The following is a 26124-nucleotide window of genomic DNA, read 5'->3' as shown; positions in this document are numbered from 1 at the left end:
TCATGATTAATAGTCCTCAGTACTGAAATACTGGATGAATTATAATGTAGCAATCACACAAGTTTCGTAAATATCTAAATACTTCAAGCTCATGGTCTGTTTGGTGAAACTGCATAATGTTTTGTTGTTGTTGTTTTACCAGCACACCAGCACTGCCTGTTTTATACAACTTTTGGTTGGAGGTATGCTCATTCATTGCACCTGAAGCTTAACTTAATTTTTTTTTTTTTTTTTTGCAAGGCCTCTTTCCCCCACTCACTCACTACTACCAATTTAAATGTTATATATCAACATGTTCTGCTAACTTCACCACCAGTCCTATGCCTTAACTGTAGATTAAGCAGTATTTTTATGTTGCCATCATTTGACCCTAACAATCAGCTCACACAGGTGAAAAAGAGTACCCAGGTGCCATTAATCAACAAGCCCTTCCCTGCTCCTATAAAAGGAGTATCCTGTCTATTCAGTGGACAGCTGCTGTTTTACAAGTACTGGTGAGTGTTTAGCTGTGAATTAAATGTTGGTGTTTGGGCTCCTCCTCGCCCCCTCTCAAGTGGCATAATCTAATTTGATAAACTGTGCATTTGAAGATTATAGTAACTCTAGTGTCCACACATGTTGCTACCTTTGTTTCAAACAGCATCTCATGCGCCACTGCTGAATATTAATTTGACTTAAAACTCACTGAATTCTCTTCTTGGTCATTTTAGTTACTGGTCTTCTTCAAACTTGGGTTCAAGATGTCTGGCCGGGGAAAGAAGGCTGCACCCAAACCAAAATCTGCAGTTTCCCGGTCTTCCAGAGCTGGAACTAGTTTCCCAGTGGGCCGCATTCACAGGTTGCTCAGGAAAGGCAACTACGCTCAGCGGATTGGAGTTGGCGCCTCTGTGTACATGTGTTCTGTCCTGGAGTATCTCTGTGCTGAACTCCTGGAGCTGGCGGGAAACGCCAGCCGTGACAACAAGAAGTCACGCATTGCTCCCCGGCACATCTTGCTGGCAGTGAAAAATGATGACGAAATCAACAAGCTGCTGGCAGGGGTCACAATCTCAGATGGTGGTGTGATCCCAAATATCCAGGCAAGCCTCCTGCCGAAGAAGACAAAAACACCAAAGGATGACAAATCTGCTAAAGATGTCCAGTCACAAGAGTTTTAATTATAAATGGTACCACTTTCAGAAAGGGTTTTAATGATAATAAAGTGAGTTTCTAAATTATGCTTGTCTTCAAACTTTTTGAGCTATCCAACTGGAAGTAGTACTGATTGTGTGGGGTGTTTTTGTTTGTTAAAACCTTGACAGCCAGGGAACCAGATGTCTTGATGGCAGCTGGATAGAGTAGTGCAAATTTCTCTGAATGCTAAGGAAGTGTGCTTCATTTCCTACTTCCCGTAGCCAAGAAGGGTTCATCCTCTGAACAAAAGGGACCTTACTCGTACTCTGCCGTGTACAGCGTACTGATTTAGCTCCTCCACAGGACCTCTGGAAGTCTTGCAAAATAAGTTTCAACACTACATTCTTGGATGTCTTTTAGCTTAACACTACTCAGGTTTTGTGAAATACTCAGACAACCGTGACAGTTTTACCCAGCATCTTTTCATGGTGGGGTATGTCAAAAGGGACACCTACCTAGTTTACAAGTCCAGTTGAAGGTTGGAATAAATCATCTAAATTAGAAACCTGGTGTGTAAAATTAGCCTTGATGACTACACATGAAGTGAGTGTGGATGAATTATTTCATAATTGCTTCCTGCTAAGATCTGGGGTTCAAGGCTCACTCACCGTTCACTTCACAGTTCATTATAGTTAACCTAGAAATAACCAGAATGGTGATTAGACTAAGTCATTAGTGCATCTGCTGGACGATGGTATTCCTAAATGACTGTTTCCTGGTGTAGTTTGGTGTGTTTGTGCTGTACATGTTGTGGGCTAAATTCTTGCCCCAGAAACTAAACTCTCCTTAAAAAATACAAAAAACTGACTGCCTGTCGACATCCCTGTTGATTGCAGATAGTATGTTGGGCTGGCTGACATAAAACAAAGTACTCCCACGTTCCCTTGAATCAAGATTCTCAGTATCCTTGAGTTTTTCCTGTCTACTAACTTCAAGGAATCCTTGCATTTGTATAGTTTGAAATGGAAGGGAAAACAATATATGCACTATTAAAAAAAATCAAACATTCTATTTGGATGGGAATTTTTAAGCAAAACACTCGTTAACAAGACGTGAGGATTTTCCACTCAAACTTTAAAATATTGTCGTTTTGCAGCCCTCTATAGACACAGACGTTATACACGTGCTGCTCTTGTAACGTTGCGTCTGTTGGACGTACCCTAACGACGTGCTGACGTAAGACGTGTGAACAACAAACAGTTGTTGGACTTCAACAAGCTAGCGAAGGATAACGCTAGAGGAGAACAGGTTGAGCCTGCCTTTTCACGGAGAGAGAGGCGCTTACGAAATCCGGGCGGTCGGAATATTTTATACATTAACTCCTAATAACTAACAGCGTAGGTGCCGGCACGTGTAACCCGGCACAGTTCCCTCGTGCTAATGTTAGCAACACAAACACGCTCATTGCTGCTCGGAGTGTGACGCCTGTTTTTTTCCTGGCTGCCGCTGGTCGAGGGCTGTGATGCGAGCAGAGTTGCTGCACGGCAGAGGGTGAGACGGAGCTACAGTCGGATTATATTCGTCTTGACACGGAAAATGGACTTTCTCGGGGAGAAACAGACGGGGTCACGCAAAAAAGCGGGCATGCGACCGCACACGGGCCTGGATGTCATTGTTGGTCAACAACTTTAGCCCGCTAGCGAACGTTAGCTTGCTTTAATTCATGCAGATGAATTGGGTTTGTTGTCGGGCAGTAATCTCACTTTGCTAGCGTAATGGAGGCACCCTGAGTGACTTGTTTGTTTCAATTGATTGTCCTGCTCTTCTTAAATACTACTGGCAATGTGTTGAAGACCGGGGAGCCTTTCGTCGAATAATAGGACACGGTTGGTAAGAATTATTGAATTGTATACCTGCCCGAGTCATAGTTGAGCGAAGTTCTCTACGACTATGAATTATTACTGTAACAGTATCTATTTCACGCAGGTATAGCATATTTCTATTATTGATAGTTGTGTGAAATTGCACTTTATTTGGCCGATTTTTAAGTATGCACTGCAGCCACCTTTGAATTGGGGTTTATCGACATCTATTCAATCACCCCCTGATGTAAAAAAAATCAGCACTTGTATAGAAGTTGGTAAATAAAACGTCAAGATAGGTATTTATCTGCGTGTATTGTTATGAGCCAGGGCAAAGGCAGCCTTATCCATGTCATTTGGTTCCTAGTCACTGTTTAACCCGAGATCCCAGCTGTTCGGCACAGTTAAAGGCTGAGTTTTACTGGAAATGAAAGCATGAATATCGAAGAGCAGTGTCTAGATTTGTGCAATGTCAAGATGAAAAACAACGTGGACGATGATCACAACACTACTAACAATACAGAAGGGGTTATCCCTCGGATCTCCGAATTGATGACTGACAGCAACACAGAAAAACAAAGCATTGTTCCTACGGAGGCCTCTGAAACTTACCTGATGCCTCAGCTCACTGACAACCTTCAGACAGCAGAGGAGAACAACCAGCAGGCACAAAACACAGTGGAAATTGATGAGGTCAATGGAAATGGAAAGAATAGTGCCCAGGACCCACCAGCGGTCGTGAACCCGACTGATTTTATCTTTTCTACTAGTGAGCAGCACGAGGAGAAAATGAAGGAAGATAAGGACAATAATCCTGCAAAGCTTGTTCTTGAAGAAGGGGATTATGGTGGGGACATGGACATAGGTGTGGATCTGAGTCTCGATGAGAGTGGGGTGCTGGAGGCTGAATCTGTAAATGTTAGATCACTGTCAGACAGTAATTTAGACTCAGTGTCCACTCCTCAGGATGTCCCAGCTGGCAGCACGACAGAAAGCCAGGCTGATGCAAGCCAGACATGCAGCATAGAAGCTTCTGCCACAGATCCAGCTGGATTGTATCCCTCAGTGCAAGAGGGGGACACTAAACACAAAAGTGGCAAAAGGGTGACATTTCCCTCTGATGAGGATATCATCTCTGGAGCAGTGGAGCCAAAGGACCCCTGGAGACATGGTAATTTTTGTTTATTTTTTTTTCTACATGTTTGAATGTGTGATTGAGTTAGTTCTGCGTGTCTGTTGCGCCTGCATGAACATGTCAGCATACTGTGGTTTGCTGGAATTTATTCTTAGAAGGCTTTTTAACAGAATTTGTCCCTCAGCTCCATATGGAGCAGTTGACTCTGTCCACATGTCCTGTCATGCTGCTAAATTTCCCACATATTCTTCAACATTATCGAGTAGATGTTGACACTGATGTATGGAAGGCGTGCCAGAGCACCGGTCTTAGAGAGGAATGTTTGTTTTGTTCCTTTCTTCAAAGCCTGACAACTCTTGCAGGTTCACACTGCTGTCTGTTTAATGCTTAGGCAACACCTGCAATCCCGCCCCATTTTCAAACTAGAAGATCAGTACTTTAATTACTTGTATAACTAAACGGCTTTATCTGGCTTTACCCCCACAGAGGCGTACCATATACAGTATAGACAAGGGTATGTACTGTATGCACTATTGTGACGGAGTCCCACCACACCTTGAGGTGTGCCATTTTTACCACAGCAGGTTCCTGTTTACCCAGTGAAAACATGTTTAGGGAAGCTAATGAAGGACACGACGCCACCTATTGCACCACCTTTAAATATTTTAGTGTTGAAAGTTACAAGGAAATATGTTTTCGCTTTTTATTGTCCATATGTGATATGGATATACAATGTAATATACAATAATTGTAATGTTATGCTCATTTATTTTAACTGAAGTACTCGTTTCAATTTATTGCTGTTAACTATTCCAGTATTACCAGGTCTAATTTGCAGTCTAGTTCTTTTTATACATATTTGTACAGTGCAGGTTTTTTTTTTCCTCTTTTCATTTAAAAAAAATTCTATCATGAACTAACCATGACTCACACACTTTTTCATCTGCTGTGGACAAAGGATGCCGTTTAATAAACAGACCTACAAGCTGGTGTTTGCTCCCAGCACTGATGGCATTTGGCATAGTTACACAGGTGACTGCCTCCTGAGAAGATGACAAATTGTGTTAAGCTTACTACTAGCCTTACGATCTCAGTTTGTTTGTGCCATATTCACATACACTTAAAGGCTAAGCTGGTGACTATCCTATTTATTTTTCCCTGCAAAAATGTAGGCCAGACCAAGCAACGGTTGGTGATCCGAGAAGGGAGGGGGGTGTAACAAAAGCAGAAAAACAGGAAGCTTACTGAGCACAAACATTACTGTCTCGTATTCAGCTGTATTTTAATTGTTTTATTAACACCCCGGTTGCAATTTATCAGGAAGCCACCCAGAAAGTCAGTTTTCTATCACAACATTCATGTCCCAGTGTTACCATTGATTTGATCAGTTTAAAACAATTTGCAGATTTCTTGCACCCATTTCCATGACAGGTTTAATTTAGATGTGTTGATATTTTTTTTAAGATAATTTCTTTCTTTTTCCTCCTTTTTGCCAGGCAATCGTGCTGATTGTTAACTGGTCATGGATATCTTATGCTGGACTCCATCAGGGCAAGGTCTCACCCAGTTAGCCAAGTTTTTTGTACCTTGATGAAAGATACAATGCACAGTAAAGTATCTAGATCACTCTAGTGTGGGGTTGACTTTTTATCAAAGACAGTTATCATGTACTTTAGGTAGGTTCCAAAGGTCCAGCTGATTGTGCTTTTGATTTAGACATGGACAAGCACTCGAGGTTAGTGAAGACCTGTTGGAAGTGATTGGACTGAAGAGTTGGAGCAGTGGACTCTTAAACAAAATGTGATAATCAGTGATAATGATAATTATCTTGTATATAATTGCTGTTGAAAAAGACTGAAAAATTGTTTAAGACTGTCACATGTGGATTTTATTATTTTCATTTTTCATACATGCCATATACAACAGCACGCATCAACCCGCACTTTTGGGAAGTTTAAATTTTAGTGTCACGTTTTATGACATTTGAAGGACATTTGAGCAGGATTGAGAAAGCACTCAGCAAAAAAATAATTAAAAATGAATCAATTCTCAGTGGCTTTCGTAGATATAAACCACATTTTTGTGCTTTTAGTTTTTGTGAAGTTTCTGTACAGAAATGGTTTGTTTTTGTTAATTTTGTCCTGTTGTTTTAGCCATAGGGGGTATTATTTCATGCCAGCACATAAATTTGTCAATGTTGCAGTAGTTTAGTTAATATAAAGAGCAGTTTAAATTTATGAAAATGCTCCCTTAGACACGTTCTGCTGTCCCAGTGTGATATGAACTGTGGATGCATTATCCTGCTCAAGACCCACAGGGCACACTTTGAGGATTGTGGTTGTAAGTCAACTCACAAGATGACAAGCTTTTAGATCTGCCCATTTTCTTTGGTTGACGTGACAGACACTACTGCATAGTAATGTTGATGCTGGTAGTGATAGTGAACACCTGGTGATTTTGAAGAGTTACCGTGATGAGCACTCAGAAGTAGAGCTGGGCGATATGAGATTTTTTCATATCACGATATGTTTTTTTCATTTCAGGCGATAATGATATCTATCACGATATAAGCCAAATAACTATATTTGTAAGATTTAAATGTGCCGTTGCTCACAAGTAAAATGTGAAATAATCAGCAGCTTGTTTTTAAATATTTATTTCCCATAATAAGTTCAACAGGGTAGATGTACTTAAGGAACATGAGACTTTTTCAGATAAATAAAGGCAAATATTGCAAACTACACAAAAGGCAGCCGCTAAAGCGTTTAAGTTTCAAAATAGAACAAACGAAACAGACTAAATTGTCAGTTCCACTTAGAAACAAAATATTAATTCTAAAAATAAATCTTAGTTTGTTTTACAGAAGAACAGACAAAACTGACTAACTTTTGTCAATATCAAATAAACTGAGAACTAAAAGGAAATTCTCAATCTCTCCTTGTTGTATAGCTTAGCTTTTCAAACAGTTTTAACAGTTACTTTAGTCTGACAAAAGCCGAATGACGAATTAGCGCTTCCAGTCAGAGGCTGAGGCTACGTCCACACGTACACGGGTATTTTTGAAAACGGAGATTTTCCGTTTTCGTTTTAAAAAATAATCCCGTCCACACATAAAGGCAGAAATGAAGGGAAACGCTGCTATGAACATGCCAAAGCAGCAGGTGGCGCTAGATTCCTAACCGTGCAGAAATGTTGGCCAATCAGAAGTCTAGAAGCCTCGGTGGGAAAAAGTAAACAAAGCTGCGGCATAGAAGCAGAACCGAGTCGTATGTGTGGAGGGACAGTAACTGTGTGTATATGTAAGCATTTAAACACTGCAGAGAGTAGAATTAACAGTATTGTAGAAATTCATTTCACCGAAACAATAACGCGGCGCACAGTGTGACGCATGCACCAGTTTATTGTATTTCCAGACTTGCTTTCGGCACAATTTACAGTGCACGCTACTCTGTTTTTTGTCAGACTTGAAATAGCCGAAATACCTTCACACTACGGAACTTCTATGGCTCTTCCGTTCGACAATCTCTCCGGCATTGGAACCATCATCTGTTTTCTCTTCGGTCACGCTCGGTTGATTTTTCTAGTCGGCACACTCATTTCCTCCATTACCCGCTGGCTGCTTCCCAAACAAACACACGTGCGGCTTGGCACTTGTGCTGTACGTAGCAAGTCACACGACGTGACTGCGGCTGTGATTGGTTCAGCTCTGCGCTACTGAATTTGGATCGGCTGACCTTTTTTTTTTTTTTTTTTTTTTTTAAGAGGACAAGAGCGGCGAGGTCTATCGCGATAGCTTAATTTCTCTATCGAGTAAAAGTTATATCGCGATACATATCGTTATCGTTCTATCGCCCAGCTCTACTCAGAAGGGTGCTGGACTAACTTTTACATTGGTTGCACTTATGTGCTTTTTCATTTATCTGCCATATGGTGTTAGTGCACCCCAGAAATATATTCATCAAATTATTGCCTTTTGGCAATAATTTGTGTAACCGTTGGCCTTCTGTATTTTAGTGTTATGAAGAGGGTGCTGTAACACACTCTGATTTCATGGAGGAGATTTCTGTTCATTCTTCCAAAACTAATGAGAATTGACCATGTAATAACCTCCTAGCTACTCCCCACATGTAAAGGCTGAGATTATGTGTATGAGGCAGCAGCAGGAGCGACTTGTGGTTTACTGCTGAATGGTCTACATACTTGTGGTGTTCCCACACTACAAGTAACCTGACAACCCCCCTAATTTTATTTACACAACAGTGTATACGTATGGAGCTCTTACTGTGTGACAGCAGGAAATAACAAGAGTTAGGAAAGCAAATTCTAAAGGAAAAAATTTGCAGAATGTAATAACATAAAGTGCATGAAGGACATAAAAACTAAAAGATAGACTTTGAAATGTATCGTTGTTTCAGAAAAGGCAGGTAGTGAAATATGCCCAGCCAGACTAAATGATCTCCTTTTACTCATTGAACTGAAGCTGGGAGCAAATACAAGTAAATTACCAGAAAGGCACCCTCTTTAAATATTTTCACACTATTTTTCTTCGTTATTGCCAAAAAGCCTGCCAGTATTCAGTTTAATTAATATTTTTTTAAGCGTTAGTCCTGCTTCTCATATCTTCCTGAGGTATCTTATCTGAATGTCAACAAAGGCTCCTCAGGCACTGTTAGTAGCGTGCACAGTGTCACAATAGAGCCACTGTCCGCCCGGACCCTTCTACAGATCTAGTGTCAGGTTCACTGGGTTCCTGTCTTATTTCATCTGTCATAAAGATAAAAGTGAAATGAGCTCACAGAGCCTGGAGCTTCATCTGTAAGCAGTGAGAGTTACAGCTGTAAAAGCAGAGGGAAGGACATTTGAGGTTGGTGTTGAATATTACAAAAGGAACTGATATCTGGTTTACTACTGCCAGAAAGTAAACTTGTGAAAGGAGTGAACATCATGCAGTCAATGTGAAATGTGCTCTTGGGGTTCTCAGGGGCTGATGTCACTTTTCACTTTCTTGTGGCACTTCAGCTTTTAGAATTAACCCAAAAGGAGAAAAATAAGGAAAAAAAAAAAAAAGAATTAACCCAAAAGTATCGACATTCACCATTTAGAGCTAATGCTGTGATAGAGTGCTAAAATAGGGCTGTGTGTGACTCATATTTTCAATGAAGGCTTCCATGTCTTCAGTATTTTTTTATTTTATTTTTTATTTTTGTGTGTGCGATGATTCTCTTATTTTGCCACCTCTTTCCATTATGGCGACACACCTCCATCCTTCCCTCAAAGCCCAAAGTCACTTCCCGCCAGGCTGTGACTGGTCTATTTCAAGCCAAGACAGGAGAATAAAACTAAATGAGCTTCTTGGAAACACTTTGATTTCAAGGAGTTTGCTGAGGGACAGCAAAGCCGTGATGTTTTAAAAGTAAAATATAGTCATTATGAGTTTTAATGTAAACATGTCTACTCAAACTTCATTTTGTTGACAGTGTCTGAAACAAAATAAAGGAAGTTGTAAAATATATAATTATCATTTTGTTCTGAGTTGAGTAATATTCCTAGAACTGTTCCCCCCCCCCCCCCTTTTTGTCTTGCTCAGTTAAGACCCGAGGGATGTTTGTACTCTCCATTAAGGCCTGAGCAAATACTACATCATATCTTGAGATTTCTGAACTTCCCAGCATGATGCATAGCTTCCCCACCTTCCTCCATTTCTGCCTGTCTATTCTCTATTCTCTTTTTTGACTAGCTAGATTAGCTTAAGTGCAGGCGGCCTTTTCAGCAATGCATTGTGAACACAAAGCACTAGGTCACATTGGAAGCATATGGTCTAAGATGGTTCAGTCGCTGTGACTTGCGATATTACTAAACAAGTTCTAAATTTTAACTCTTACTATTACAGCACAACTGTAGAGGTACAGTTCTAGACTGGCTACCACAAGGGAAATTTGTAACAGCCTTATTATAATTCAGCTGTGAAATTAAGTTAAAGTTTGCTAATTGCAATACAGTCAATAAACAATGCAGGTAATGTACAATTGATTATCCTGGAAGCAATTAAACTCTTTAGCCTACGTGTTGTTCGGTGTCAGACCTAAGGCCCACTTGGCACCATATTATTAGAGGCTCTGTGACCCATGAAATGTTATTTGTTGTGGCTCTAGACCAAGTTACAAACTAATAAGCAGAGCTTTCAGTGTAGAGCATGAACAAAGGCTCTGGAAACCTGCAAGTTAGTTCAGTTTACATGAGCAGCAGAGCTGAAGTTTTAACAACTAAATTCTTTTTCTGATCCAAACGTAACACTTTGTAATAATTGGACTGTGTGATAACAGTGTTTTTATATCTTGTGATGTGCCAAATTTGTTTAGTTAGGTGTGCAGATGTACTTTTTCATTCTGTTGGAAGCAAATAGCTGTGAAAATTTAGGTGTTAAATCAGTCGAGTTGACATCATTAAATCTGGTTTATTAGGTGTCATTAACATCCAGTTTCTCATAAAATCGTAAGATACATAGTGAATTCAGGACTATTATTTGGAGAAAGAATAAATATTAATTAAAAAAACAACAAGGAACAGATTTAAAGCTGAAAATACTGGTTTAGCTTTTTAGCATGCATGAAAAGTCATTGCAGTTATTTTAAGATGCAAATTCAATAAATGAAAAATGAACAGCATCATTGCATAAATTGTTTGAAACCATTTAAATTCTATCAAATTCTACCAATTCTATCCTTGAAGCTTGTGCATGTGAATGCACATCTTGGACATTTGCGATGTTAGAATGACAACATGGATGCAGAATTTGCTATTCACAGAAGAATTTGGTACGTTTACATATCAGCAGAACGGACACCTTAATAAATCTATGTAACAACCACATTGGTTCAAAATTAATGCTTTTTTTCTGCAGTGGTTTTTTTTTTCAGCTCCCATTACACAGATCTTTATGTGTGATGTGATAAGACAACACCTGATAAAGTCAGCCCTTTAGGCTGTCTTTAGTTTGTACATTCATCTATTATGCATTTACTCTGTCTATGCTATGTAAGTGTGCTTGTCTGCGTTTGTTTTGTGCTAAATCCTGGCCTTTGACACTCTGCCAATCTGCACTGTGTCTTAAAGAAAAAAACAACAGATGAACGCTTATAAATGGCAGAAATGGCATACTGGTTCGAATGCTGTTGTTTTCTGATCCTCACTTTCCGTCCTCATCAAACAGGAATTCCTTGCCCTTCCCTCCCTAATGTCGTTTCTCTTAACACACGAGGAGGCTGGAATTGAAGTATTGCTTTCTCTGTCTGTACGCAAATGCACAAAATGCTGCCTCATAGAAAACTGGATCATACAACTGTCATTCCCTCATAACTGTCCATCTGGTTCAGCAGCTTTCTCTCTGGCAGGCTCAATCCTTTGTCATCTGGGTGTGAGTTTAGAATGGCTTCACTGTTTTGTTGTTGTTTTGTTTTTCTGGTGTCATACCGAAAAGATTAAGAGAAGGGCTGTTGATGGGCATGTATTGCTAAAGGCATGGAATCTGCATGTAGTGAAAGGTCAAAAATGAATTCCAAATTTGTTGTCTAGTATTAAAAGAGGATAACAAACATAAAATGATCATTGTGTTTCATTCTAATCCCTTTGTTTTGCCTTTCAGCACATGCTGCTCTCTCCAAAAAAGTCTGGCAGATTTAGTTTAATATACGTTTTTTTAATTTTTTAATTTTTCCATTTGGATCTCAGTGTTGAACAATATAATTCTATAAGATTTTTTTATATTCTGCTGTATTCTAGCAGCAGTTACAGAGTTGCATAGTCTTGTTGAAAACACGCAGTTCTTTGAATCTTTGGGCTGAAGGAGGGACAATACTCAGTGTATCAATGCTCAATCAACAATCATTTATTTCCATACAAATCAACAATAAGAGCATTACAACGTCCGGACGGGAGAGATGCTACCAGAGGGTCAGGCACATGTCTCAAAATGGTGACGGGTTGCTCAGCTTTTTATAGTCTCTAGTGGCCCCCAGCTAGTCGTAAAAGCCAAAACATCACATTTTTTCTCTGTTACAGCGCCTAAGTTATGACCTCGGCAGTTGTTTCTCTGCTTTCTGTAAGGTGGGGGTGTGGAATGTGGTCTGTCTATCTCCCCTGTCTTTAGACACAGAGTCTCCTGCTTACAACCTTCTCTTCATGATTCAACAATTAAGCATGTCAAGAAAACAGTGTAACACATTCCCAGCAGATCAAGGATACAGAGTGATGCACATTTATCTAATGAACTAATATGTGAATATGTTCTGTTAACTCAAAAGTATAATGAGAACTAAACTACATACAGATCACACACTCTATATTAAAGGGTATAATATGATCTACAGCAGTATTCTAATTCAACTACTTTGATTACATATATAAGGTAACATATAATAACAGAATAATATCACAATACCCTCTTTTGATCTCTCATTAAAGAGATCACTAATAACAAGCACTTCAGCGTTGCAAGGTCCAGGTTTTCTTGATCCTGAGGCCCTCTGTCCCCTTTTAACGGGTGGACCATATGTGGGATGACCTCTGTGTTCACGCAGTTCAGATGCAAGCAAAGTTAGATTTACAACCATAACAGCAGTTACAGATGACACTCCCATCACTCCCCATTTTCCCACAGCTTTATTTTGGTGCTCCAGTTTTCCACTCCCATTTTAATGCCCCCTTATACCTTTCAAATGTACTTAGACTAGAACCTCTGTCTAAGGAGCTTTTAACCTTTATTTTTATTGCTGCAGCTACCAGTGTCTTCCAGTTGGGTGATTCTCAGCTTCTTTCTTCGACCTCCGGGGTTAGACCACCCTTTAGTCATTGCACAGTTCTGGGGATTATTCTGCCCCGATTTCAAACAAAGATCTGTGTATTTTGGGTTCACCAGCGTGTCCCCCTTTTTGCCAAGAGCCTCTCGAACCTCGTTGGTCTGGTGTTCCTGGTTTTCGCCAACCCCTTCATGGTTATTGCTGTGTCTGTGGGATCCATCTTCTCCAGGAGCCCAAACGTCATGACACTTGACCCCAGTTGCTGTCTCGGCTGTCCCTACATCTGTCTCTGCTGTGAAGGGTCCTCACATCTCCGTGTCCCCGTCTGGTGTCTCTTCCTTTCTCTGCAAGAGACAGAAAACCAAAACACCTCTCTCCCTAGCCTTGATAATCTAATATTGTTATCCATTGTTCTTCTAATGATTCAAATTTGGTTTAAAATATTATGTTCAGGACTTATTCTAATCATAATCTATGTGTGTGTAAAAGAAATCAAAAATTAGTGAACCCTTTCTAAGTCTAACCCATTATACGCTTAAGTTTTACCATAGCTAAATTATTAAACACAGAAATAACGTCATAAGATGTTCATAAAACCATTGTTTGATGTTCGGAGTCAACTCCCCCTTTTTGACACACTCCCATGTGTCAATTCATTGGAGCTAGACAATTAAAAGAGAAGGTTAGTGACATCATATCTCAGAAAGTATCAGAAATTCTTCTCTCGAGTACCGTTGCTCCAGCCTTGTCATCACTGAGGATCGTCAATCCCGGACATTTCCCTTCTCCATATTTAATAAAGTCTGTCATCCTTCCATGCCCTGGTAACTGGTCCATCCAGAGCTGTAACATTTTGAAATGTACATACAACAAGCCAAACCACACCTTGGTCACACCAACCCGTTTCTGCCCCGAAGATGTCCAATGCCATCCTAGTATGGACTGTCAAAAGTGGCTTTAACGCTGACTATCCTGACAATCCATTTTATAACGTTTCCTGGTCAGATTTGCCAATCTCTGCACCAGGGTTGTAATAGTTTTGCAATTTTCATCAGTTTTTATTTTTATTTAGCTTCGACTTCAGATTTTCAATTTTATATCAGTTTTAATTAGTTTTAACCAATTCTTTTTGTAATGGTACATTTTAATTTGAATTTATCCAAACTAAACACAATATTTTCTTTATTTACTTTGCTCTTGTTCTTTTGCAGTACCACATCCTATCAGATGTCCCTGTCGATTATATTCTACATTTAATAACTTACTATTTCAAGTGAGAACCTAAATCATGTGGACCAATGTTTATTATTGCATATCTCTATTCTGAATGTGGCCAGTCATTCATAGGTATTGTTCAATTTTGGCGATTTTCCTCTATAAAATTTAATTGACTTTTTACAGTGGCCTGCTATGGTTAATAATAACATGTTCCAGTCATGAGTGGCATCAAAAGTCTTCTCCACTGTAGCATTTGGCATTCCCAATAATATAACATGATACCTTACTCAAAACACAGCTAATATAGCACAGTTTTCTTAATGCAAACATCGGTAACTCAAAATCAGCAACCACAGTGTTAAGTCTGCAGTTCATACTTATGTAAAGCTAAAGTCTCCTCCTCCAGTCTCTCTTATCCTCCTGCTCCTGAAAAAACAAAACAAAACAAAGCGAAGCATCCACCCTTCTCTTGTCGGCTGGGTGAATTGTTTATAAATTGTTTATTGGCATTTACTAATCCTAAAGTGGGTGCAGTCATTGTCTCAGTATCAAGTCAGTCAAAACTTTTAGTCGTCAGTCCATCACAGTCCATTCGCATGCATACCTCCATACACATTCATACCAGATGTTGCTGATAATGGAGTCTCCCGCGCAACCTATTCGAGCCTCCATCACCAGCAAGATGACGTCATCATTTTAAAGGAAAACAATTCCTTGTTGTTTTTTGGGCCGGATTGACTCGGTGCAATCCTTTTAGATCAGTGTTCCCTATAAGTGAATTTCTCCCAAGCCAATTACAATCATGGAGAAGCACACTTTGCAACTGTTTACAGTAATAATATTTTATAGCGCTTTAAATTTCAATCTTTCAGGCCTGGTTCAAAGAGCTGATTGTTAAATCATAAACTCACAAAATATCAACATATCACCACCGGTGGATCACACCTCTCAGATGTTTTTTCTCCAGTGCACTGTAACAAAAACGAAAACAGACATAACCAACAAAATACTACTAAAATAACACAAACTAGGGCCCGTTGCAGACATGTCCAAGCATAAAACTATCCCTCTCTCGCTTACGAGAAAGAACACAAGCCAAAGCTCACTGATAAAATCAAGCTAGCGCTAAACAAAACCAAACAATCAACCAGAAATTCACAGGAACATTTTGCTTCCTGCCGGGACAATATTGTGTGGGAATGAGAACCTCAGGTGCCGTAACACCTTTTGTTCCTCCTTGAATTAAAACTCAATCACAGAAAATGCCGTACTCCGACCTAAAACTTACACTATTAATTCATCATTTTCACTCTGTGCCACTGTTCCTCATCAGGGCTGTGTGAAGCACAGCAAAGAATTCAGTCAAGGCCTTGAGCCATAAACAGACATCACGCACAGACATTGTTTTCATAACCAAACTTTTTTAGACCTTATTCCTAAAATCTACATAAATGCCCTCTGGGTGACATATAACACATTCTAAGTATTTAATGGTAATCAATGGCTCCTCATCAGCATAAGCAAAGCATTCTTCATTGCATCAGCGTGTGTGTGTGTGTGTGTGTGTGTGTGTGTGTGTGTGTGTGTGTAGTTTCTCTTCATTCTGAGTCAGTGCATGTAGATGTGTGTGTTTGTGTGGGTGTTTGTGTTCATCACTTTCCTGTTCTGGTGTTCTGGGTAAACCACGGCCTGAAGCATGCCCTGGGGTCCTGCCCCCCTCCTTTTTCAGTTCGTTTGCGACCATTGCTGCTGCTGCTGCTCAAAATTCAGTCCGTCCTGGTTCTGACCCCAATTGGGGCAGTCCTTTCTCCAGTGTCGATGTTCACCGCAGGTGAAACCTGCATCTTCTTCTGTGTTTTTTGTCCATTCTGAGGTGCCTTCTGTCCTCAGTTACTCCTCTTGTCTCGGTCACGCCCTTTTTCGCCACCCGATCATCCGTGTTGGTCCATCACTGTCCTGCACAGTGTGAATGCAAAGTTATCAAGGTCAGCATTCTTTCGCTCGGCCTTACTTGTCATTCGGGCTTGGCGGGCGTCTCGTCACAGCTCTGTCAGCTGACGCAGTCTGGGAATTTTCCCCCGTGTAGTGAAACGGGCCTTAGGTTTAGTGCTCTCCGTCTCGGCTGCATGAGATCACATTCCTGCAGGTCTGTTGACATTCTCAGGTCGTTGTTGTGGGTCCAGCTGTTGCAGCATTTGGTCAGTGTCACGTATGGGGGAGAGCAGGAGTCCAGTCAGCCTCGGCTTTCAGGGCCGGCAAAGCAGCCTGTAATTAAATATGTATAGAAAAAACAAAAACAAAACAAAAACAAACAAAAAACAAAAACAAAACAAAACAAAAACAAACAAAAAACAAAAACAAACGAACAGGAAAATGTTGTTGTGTTGGCTGTGTTATTCAGAGGGGAGGCAATGGGGCCAGGCCCTGTGTCAGCCTTCTCTCCCCCTTTTTTTTGTTTTTTGTCTCCCGATATAATCAACTCCTAACCCACCAAGTTGACAGGACAACACCGGTATATGTTAAAATTCTTAAGATCATGTTTAAAAGCCCAAAAAAGGAACTTTCTTTCATTCAGTAATCACTTTTATTAATCAATCAACAGAAAACATGTCACAATTTGAATCTTTTAACCACTAAATTTGTTGTGTCTTGCCTGGTTGGTTAGACCAGTGTTCCTTTTTTTTTTTTCTTTTTTTAGTTAAATTGTTGTCCTGCAACCCAGAGGGTTTCTTTGTCAGTAATGTATAGACTTCATCATTTAAGTATGTTAATTTTTCTTTAACCTTGCTGGAAAATCTTCACGTGTTCATGAGTGTAAGCTGTTTCTTCATTGCGTGTATGTGCATTTGTATAAAAGCAGGTTAATTTTATCTTTTCTCAAACTAGGCGTTACCTTAAAAGGAGCCTTTCTCTCAGATTTCTCTGCTTGTGTGTGTTTTTGTTTCACCTTTTTGTTGTGATGCTCCGGACGCCTTCCCAACCTCCACAAGTCCGTTGGCCCCAATTTTATGTGTTAAAACTTCTCTTAATTTCTCCTCTAATTCTCTCCTCGCTGCTGTCTTTTTCACAGCTGCTGATTCGTGCTGGGTGTGGTTCCCATTACCTATAATTTTGCTTCGGCCGCTGTGCTTGTGGGGGCAGTTGGTCCAGGTCCGCAGCTTCCTGTATTAACACACTAAGAGATTTATTTAATTTCATTTTCATCACTGTTAAACAGATAAGCAGGCAACCCGCCTACCTTGACAGCGTAAACTGTACGCCAGTCTCCCAACACATTCCTCTCTGTACTCCTCCATAATTCTCCACTGCACACCTCTTACTATCTCTCCTTTTTATTTTTATTACACCACAGAGTAATACACCCAATTATGCCCGTCTATCTCCATGTGGCTCCAAATTCCCTCTTTATTTTAATTTCACACTCGTCAGGGGACAGGCACACAACAATTTCAACCACTGAAACGAGGAATTCAACCTTTTTATATTTCTTTACTAATCTAGACTCAACGTTTGTTCGCAAAATGTGTCTTGTTCTAGTCCGGAATAAATGTGAACCCGTGATTACACGGCCGTTCCAGTGTTATTTCCGTAGCTATGCGGGGGCCCTCACCTCCCCAAGTCACCACCTCGGCACCCGGACAACGCCGGTCCTGGCCACGCGTCCACGGACAGGAGGGTCGCCACTCCTAGGGCAAATGTTCCACAGGTACACTAGGCATCAACCTTTGATCCTAAAATGTGTATTTGCTCTAATGTCCTCCTAATCAAACACATCAACCGTCACTGTCACTGTGTTCACGCTTCACACTCCACACAAAAAACACACTCAGAGCGCGCCTCACTCACACTCTCACTCAGTGCGCGCTTCACCCACAAGACAGCACCCAGAGCGCGCCTCGCAGCTTCACACACACTCTCTCACCCAGAGCGCGCTTTCACACTCACACACAACACTTTTCCTCAGCGGGAATTTTACACAGAAACCTCTGAGCTCAACTATTAGATCTTCTGAAAGCACACTGCACCATAGACCAAAATACCCCTTTCTCTGCGCTTATGACCGCCACCACGGGGCAAAGTCGCATCATAAAAGTGATGCTTGCATCCCCGAAGTTATACCAGACATCATAAACCAGGTTTTGCTCTATGTACTTCTTGGCAAGTAAAATTTTACTTTGTTTTATGACCGCAGCCCTTAAAAAAAAACTCGACTGACGCCACAAACCACCGTCAAACCTCTGTTCAATGTACTAAAATTAGCACCAACCACTACTGCACTTCACGGCCGCATATCACCGGAACACGGCCGTATCATAAACCAAACCTACGGACGTGTTTCGCTCTCGCGTTGCCAGTGTTTAACCGCACCGTGAAGCCAGCATCTGCTTTTCCTTAAATCAACTTCTATTTCATAGCCGGCAAGAGCCAGGACGTAACCGACACCATAAACAAACTTCAAACCTCGACTTCAATGTACTGAACTAATGGCCGCGTCTTCAGAATAAATTCTAATGTATTATTGCTACAGAAGCCAGTATTAGACAAAATTAAATGTGGAAGGTAAAGTGGCTGCATCTAGTCCAACGTAGTATGTTATTAGTATCTCGGTAGAAGCAGATTACTGCAATCTAGACCAACGTAGTATGTTATTAGTATCTCGGTAGAAGCAGTTTATTTAACACACTGGAATTCAGCCTCAACTTATGTTGTTAGTATCTTGCGCCAAAAACCAGACACCGACAAATTTACTGTGAAAACACATGTGACTCAGCGAACAGATTAATTTGGAAAGCCCAATATGCACATTTGGTATTTATAATACAACAGGCTGTGCTTACCTTTTTATTTTTGGACCGGTCCTCTGTTCACCTCGCCTCACGATCTCACCAAAGGTCAAATCTACACCTCCTCAGCACACCAAAGATCCGGGTCACACGGCACCAAGTTGTTGAAAACACGCAGTTCTTTGAATCTTTGGGCTGAAGGAGGGACAATACTCGGTGTATCAATGCTCAATCAACAATCATTTATTTCCATACAAATCAACAATAAGAGCATTACAACGTCCGGACGGGAGAGATGCTACCAGAGGGTCAGGCACATGTCTCAAAATGGTGACGGGTTGCTCAGCTTTTTATAGTCTCTAGTGGCCCCCAGCTAGTCGTAAAAGCCAAAACATCACATTTTTTCTCTGTTACAGCGCCTAAGTTATGACCTCGGCAGTTGTTTCTCTGCTTTCTGTAAGGTGGGGGTGTGGAATGTGGTCTGTCTATCTCCCCTGTCTTTAGACACAGAGTCTCCTGCTTACAACCTTCTCTTCATGATTCAACAATTAAGCATGTCAAGAAAACAGTGTAACACATTCCCAGCAGATCAAGGATACAGAGTGATGCACATTTATCTAATGAACTAATATGTGAATATGTTCTGTTAACTCAAAAGTATAATGAGAACTAAACTACATACAGATCACACACTCTATATTAAAGGGTATAATATGATCTACAGCAGTATTCTAATTCAACTACTTTGATTACATATATAAGGTAACATATAATAACAGAATAATATCACAGTCTGTAGTAATGTTCAAGAAATCCTAACACACTCAATGTCTTTGTTCTGCAGTGATGTGAAATGTGAGCTCAGGTATTGTGTGGGTTATTTGTGTTTTTCTTTTTAGGAATCCATTGCAGATTTTCCACAGAAAAGTCTTTGGCCAGGTGAAGTTAGAACCTGGGACAGAGCAGAACTCCAAATGACAAGTTCACAGAGAGAGCTGGTAAAGAAACGGTTATATAATGTGATAATTTCCAGAATAGGTGAACATGTATATCAGGCCTCTAGAGATTCAAGTATGTGGCACAATCAAAAAGTAAGAACACATACTTACTTAAAAAACAAACCGTGCACAACATTCCTGCAGTTTTTAGGTCACTCCCTAAAGGGCTGTTCTGACCATTCCTGCTGATGCACATTTGCAATGCATGGTGAGTCTCCTTGACTATGTCAAAACAGCAGCCTATGAAATAAACATTTATTTGGGCAAGAAGAAGAAGTTGTAGGGTATCAGATTGTGATGATTGTGACAAACAGCACAGTATTTTTCTTTGGTACAGCATTTGTGCAGTCTTCTTGGTGTCTGGGTTGTCTTCTGTAATGCTTCTATGTTGCAGGCTGGACAGGGCAGTCGCATTACACACTTACTATGTTTTTTTTTTTTTTGTTTGTTTTTTTTTAATGGGGATAGTACATGAACACAGACTAAAGGAAGTATTAACAGAAAAAGCAAACCAACAACGACAAAAAAAGAATAATCGACAGATTATAGGTCCTGATTGGTTTTGGTTATCTTGGATTACTTGCTCAGGCCTTGTTGCAGTGGCCACTTTCAACTATGTCCACTTTCATTGCACCGTATGTATATGATGGCACATCAGTTGTGGGCTAAGACCAGGTATGCTTGTATTGCATACTAATCTCAGTTCCAAAGTGAGTACACAGATTATAACTCACTCACTTTTTCTATCTGATCTTGTACTGGACCTTTAGTTTGCCTAAAAAGGGTTTGGGTGGAATTTTAAACCTTTGGGCTTGTCTGTTTGTTTGTTTTTTGTGGGTTTTTTTGTAATTTAAGACACAGGCTCAGGTGTGAGTGTCAGACTTGTATCTCTTTTGTGCATGCATGATCACGGTCTCGTCATGCAGACTTGTGCAAGCAAACTGGAGGAGTGCCTCAGGCCGTGCCTTTTTGCCGCACCTCTGACGTACAAGGCAGCCAGTTGTCATGTGTGAATGACGCTACTACCACTGTCTACAACACAGCACTGTGAAATTGCAACCAATGGACCTGGAGAATTTGGGGGTGCTATTTTGAACATTGGCACTTGGACGTTAAGTAGGAACTGGCAGTATGTCTGTGTTCCTTAACATTTGCACCTATCCATTTTTATGTGGTGCAGAAATATGCAAACAGCAACATAACTGACTAACTATAAAGAACTCTCAGGCTTGAATTGATTTGGCCAATCAGAAAATAAATTATCCAAAGACTAGTGAAGGTGTTGGGCTTACACCTGAAATAATATGGATTTAATTCTCTGCACCGCCTGTAGGACATCTGGCTTCCATGTGTTCCACTCTCTGTCCAATCTTCTTTACTGGCACAGCTTTATTTTTAGCTGCTAGCTGGGAATAATTTCCTCTAACGCATGTAACCTGTCAACACTGGTTTCCCGGTTTTTACCTTTCGAATTTAGCTTAATAAATGCTGGCTAAGTAATCAACTCTAGATCTTTTCCAAAGATTTTTTTATTTAGCCTTCCACCAAGAGAGGTAGTTCTAGGTTGTTGTAGGGTAGCAATGTCCACAATATAACAACAAGTCAGCAAAAAACAGAATAACCTTTGTTTTTTGATTAGTCATATTTTCTTTGTTACAAACATTCTCTGTAGAAACCAGATATGCATATAGGTGGTAGGTTTATCTTCAGTAGCTTGTCTTATACAGTTTTTGCTTTTTTCCATATCAAACCTAAAGCATTTCTTTATGCTGCTGTTGTGCTGAAGTTGCTGTGTCAGTCTTTGCAAGCAAAGCCAGTATGTGTAAACAAGTTAGACAGGTGAAATTCAACACACTATGTGGGTCAAAGGAGTTTCAGTGGAATCCTCTCTGTGTGCCAAATCTGCTGTGTCTCTGTCTCTGCAAACAGTGTTGTTTCTTCTTCTGCACACACGCAAACAATTGTCTTTTCCTGTTTCCTCTTTGCTGCTGGAGTTAGGCGAGAAAGCACAGTGTCTGTAGCCAATTTGTTTGTACTTTGTTTTACGTCAGATTGTTGGGAAGGCTGAGAATTGATGGATTTTGATGTGTATGATATTGGGCTGGACTTAAGTATCTTCTAAAAAATTTGCAGGCCTACTCAAAAGTTACAGATTATGTGCATGTTGCATTGGCTCTGAACCAACATTTTGTTAAAGAATGTGCAGTAAAGTCAATAATTGGATTACTTTGTATGATTGTTGCATTATGTTAGTCAGGACTTTCATACGACAGCTGCTTCTAAGTAGGTGAGAAAGCCTTTTAATTGTATTAAAAGATGATAATTACATGTGTGTGCAGGCACTCGAGGCTTGGCTTCAACATCAAGTGATTTTACACAGCTTCGCATGAAATTAGTAAGGTCTGTCCAAAAGCTTGAAGAATGGGACGGCCATTAATTACCCAGCTCATTTTACAACACCAAATGTCTGTAGGGCTTGTACAGTGGCTGTCCAGGTGTGAATACATGGGAAAGAAATTATCAGAGCTCTAAGTCTCACACTCATCACAGTCCTATGCAGCAGACGAGATGCATACAGCTGTAAGAGTGAAGTAGACTCTTCTTGTAATTGCGAGATGGCCAGTAAGAAACATGAACAATTTATCAGAGATTTGTTGATCAGACAGAAAATAAACTGCAAAAAAATGAGAGCTCTTAAATCTGGCTGATTTCTCTCTCGACCAGAGGTAGCTGTAATTGATAACATCATTTATTGTATTGGATGTTCCTTAAATAAGTGAACTATTCCTTTATCTGGTGTAACAAATAGCTTCTCACCTTGCCTTAGAAACACAGCTAAATTAAAAATTCTTGCTTTACGTCTTATATAATAGCATGCCATGTTCATGATAGTTATTCAGGTTGTTCATTTGTCCCAGTAAGAGTAGCTCAAACTAAGTCTGGTACTAAAGCCCACGCTCATATTGTGGGCTCTCTGTGGGTCGATCCGTTCTGACCTTTTGTGGGTGGTGGTAGAGGCTTTGACTGCAGCAATGTTATGTTGTGCAGCTACAAATGAGAATAGATCTCCTGTATTTTTAGATGCTGCATTTATTAATAATGATGTAATTTCTGTTTTCATACTTAAGTTGCAGGAAACTGACAAGTAACAGAAATTGGATGTGCACTAGATGTGACTTGGTGAAGAAAAATGTGTCTGGTTTGAGTTGTACAAGTTAAGGAGACTGGCGGGAAACCGAAGCAGCAGGATGCCTTTATTTTTTGTTTCACATGTTGCACAGTGTGGTCGGTAACAAACCACCAAACTGCGCTTGTGCAAACAGCTCTTTTTTTTTTTTTTTGGTCGTGCTCTTTTATACAGGGTCTGTTATGTGTACCTGTTCTTCAGGCCCTCATTTGAGTTTAAATATAGTAAAACCATTCATATGTAGGCCTGCCTTAAAGATTAACCTGGGTTGTCCTTGATTCCTGAGTTTTAAGTTTCCAGAAGAAGGGAGGTCATTTTCCGGTAGGCCTACATACAACTGGACTTCCTTTTGCAACCAGTTCAGTCATGCCTTGCTGGCCATTAGACAAAAATTCAAGCTTAAGGCACTTTTGCCTTGACTTAACTTTTCAGACACCGAAGGCCATCTTGTACACACGTCTCAAAAACAGTAGTCAGTAGGTTCTTTGTTTTCAGAAAAAAAGTTGCTTAAGGGCCACAAAAATACACTAAGTTAGCAACAATAACATGAGCTGAAATGAGCTGATTAGTATAGTGAGTGACATTAACAGTTACTACACATTTCCACATTAAAAATAAAGAAGAAAAGCAGACATATCAGAAAGCTAAAATTAAAAGCTGAATACCTACCCAGACAATATCAAAGTAGTTTAATGCTTTGCTACTTTGAAACTTGGGTAAATATACAAAAGAATAAATGATAGTTTAGATTGAAGCCAGCAGAGAAAAAGGCAGATTATGTAAACATTTTGTCGAGACACTCATATTTTCCACTTCATAACTCTCATGGAAATCAGTTAAAGTAATTAATAAGTTTTGCAAGTTTTGGAGTTGTGCAAGTCTAGATTGTAAAGAAATGTTTTCAGACTTAGAAATTAGGAAAATGTTTGACTTCATGCTAAAAACCTTTATAAGCAATCACAAAAAGAGTACTGGGGTAGTATCAATAAAATTCTCTTTATTTCTGGGAGACTTTCATGGTGTTGCACATGTAGTTTAAAAAAAAATACAAAAAAGATATTGCCAAGACTTGTGAAAAGGGCTTGTGAGTCTCTCTCATCAGTTCAAAGGCAGCTAAACTTTGTGCTTTGAATGTACTAGCATATTGACTGATAACCTGTACCAAGGAAACCCTTCCAATCACATGCTGGTTGAGGTTTCCGTTGCCTGAAGCTTGAATCGAAAGTTGCTAGATTTTTTTTAAACTGAGTTTAAAAGTAATGGATGTTTTTGTAGTTGCATTAAATTGCAGTATACTGAGGGCAAAATAATTCCTTGTGCCTCAAGTATGTTATTTGAAGTGCCGGCTCTGGAAATTGTCTGCTCTTCCTTTGTTCTTTGTAGCTCCAAGACAGTTGAGGTGTGGAAGTGAAGTAGCAGGTTTTTGTTATTGAATAGTCCTCACATTCAGTGCCTGAGTGAAGAAGGCTTTGAATTCTTCTAAGTGGTGAACTCTCCCTCTAGAGAGTTCTGTGCCTGTACCTGTTGCAATTCTTCCAGTTGTTCAGGTTAAGCAATTGATTTATAATTTCCTGCAGTTTTTCTTATTCCAAGATACCCTGCTGGCTGTGCACTGTAGAACATAAGTAACAGAGCAGAACTTATTCTGGTTACTTTGTACTAAAAAAAGGCAGTTGTTGTAATCAAATGCAAACATTAACCTCACCTAAATACTGTGACATTTTCCTGTCAGTTTTTTTTTTTTTTTTAATTACTGACAAGCACAGTAGAACGGCTTGTCTGGATCACAGAAATCCCTGTTTACTCAAACAAATGTGTTGGAAGCCTGAGACAGGGCAAGTCTAGCACCAAGAGAAAGCAGGAGCAGACTAAACTGTCAACCTCAGCTGTCAATTAGCAGCAAAAAGCTTTTTTTTAAGCCTTCAGGTCTTGTTGACAGTGTCCTAATCTCCAAAATGCCAACCATGACACTTAACAGAGGGCCTGAATTTAGTGATTGAAACTATAATGACTTATTGGTTAGGCGAGTGGGGGGATAGGGATGTTGTACTCTGCTCTTCCACACTAGCTTAAGCATTCAGCTGTATTGCTTTGTCAAAACAGACAGTTTAGTGAAAGACTTGGTAAAGATAAAGCTGAATTCCCTGTATATTTTTGGCATACTGGTGTTGCACTTGGCTTTAACAGTGGTATGCCTTAAGAAGCCACATTATCATGAACTTATTTAACAAAAAAGGTCTTGGGATAAGCATCCGTGTGACGATTAGAAATAAAGAAAATAATTTGAGAGTGATGGCTTACATGTCATCTTGTAAACATAAGTGACCAAATTCTGTAGAGGATATATTTGGCTTTTCTTTGCTCCCACTTGATGTTGATGATGGTGTTCACCATGTTTAATAAGGAGTAAATCTCTACCCACAGTCTTGTCTTTTATAGCACAACATCTTTTTAATCATAAATCCTGCAGCTTTTAATTCACCTCTGTTGATATTAGTTAGTAACCTGGGTGCTTTTTTTCCCTTTGATTTTGCTCACAACCTTATCTATGGCAGCAATCAGTGATTAAGTGTGAGGGACGTGCTGCTTGATTGCTTGGTTGAGCAGATTTGCTAAGTCAGAGCAGAGATCATTTCTCTGTCTTGTCTTGAAACCTGAAATATCAAGGTAGCTAAATGTCTTTGCCCCTCATCTATCATCTTTGGAGCTGTTAGCTGCTGAGATAACCACCATTTCAGCAAGGGTTTAAACAGAATATTAGAATTCCCAGGATCTAGATAAATGCTGCATAGTAATTTTTTAATTTGTATTCAAGGTGGAAATGGATTGGAAATATTAGGAAACGGAGCAATGACATGCAGCAAAGGTCCAGCCAGTCGGGCGTTGAACTGGGAAATCAACACACGACTGCGCATACTTGATACAGTATGCACATTTAACAAAATGTTTTTTTTAAGGGTCAAAACAAGTTTGTGCTTGTCTATCTGTAATGTTCTTGCTTATCTAATGAAGTCCATTGCTCCCACACAGTA

The 26124-nt window shown here is 40.0% G+C and overlaps 2 protein-coding genes across 2 annotated transcripts in view; both read left to right on the top strand.

The window, feature by feature from the left end:
• Positions 1 to 485: 485 nt before the first annotated feature.
• Positions 486 to 1229, top strand: LOC146654121 (histone H2A-like). Its single transcript, XM_085380768.1, has 2 exons — positions 486 to 494; positions 711 to 1229. The coding sequence occupies exon 2, from the start codon at positions 741 to 743 to the stop codon at positions 1155 to 1157; it is 417 nt and encodes a 138-aa protein (XP_085236894.1). The 5' UTR covers positions 486 to 494; positions 711 to 740; the 3' UTR covers positions 1158 to 1229.
• A 1126-nt stretch (positions 1230 to 2355) lies between these two features.
• ppp1r37 (protein phosphatase 1, regulatory subunit 37) overlaps positions 2356 to 26124 on the top strand; it is a 56317-nt gene continuing 32548 nt past the window's right edge. The window contains exon 1 of the mRNA XM_085380762.1: positions 2356 to 4146. Coding sequence (XP_085236888.1) covers positions 3411 to 4146 — 736 coding nt within the window. The 5' untranslated portion in view covers positions 2356 to 3410. The remainder of the gene's footprint in view (positions 4147 to 26124) is intronic.

Source organism: Rhamphochromis longiceps, linkage group LG14, assembly GCF_057381845.1.
Source record: "Rhamphochromis longiceps isolate RC_006_pf linkage group LG14, R_longiceps_female_GT1.1, whole genome shotgun sequence".
Lineage (NCBI taxonomy): Eukaryota > Metazoa > Chordata > Actinopteri > Cichliformes > Cichlidae > Rhamphochromis > Rhamphochromis longiceps.
Note: the sequence above shows the minus strand (reverse complement) of the source record. Positions and strands in the feature narration are given on the sequence as shown.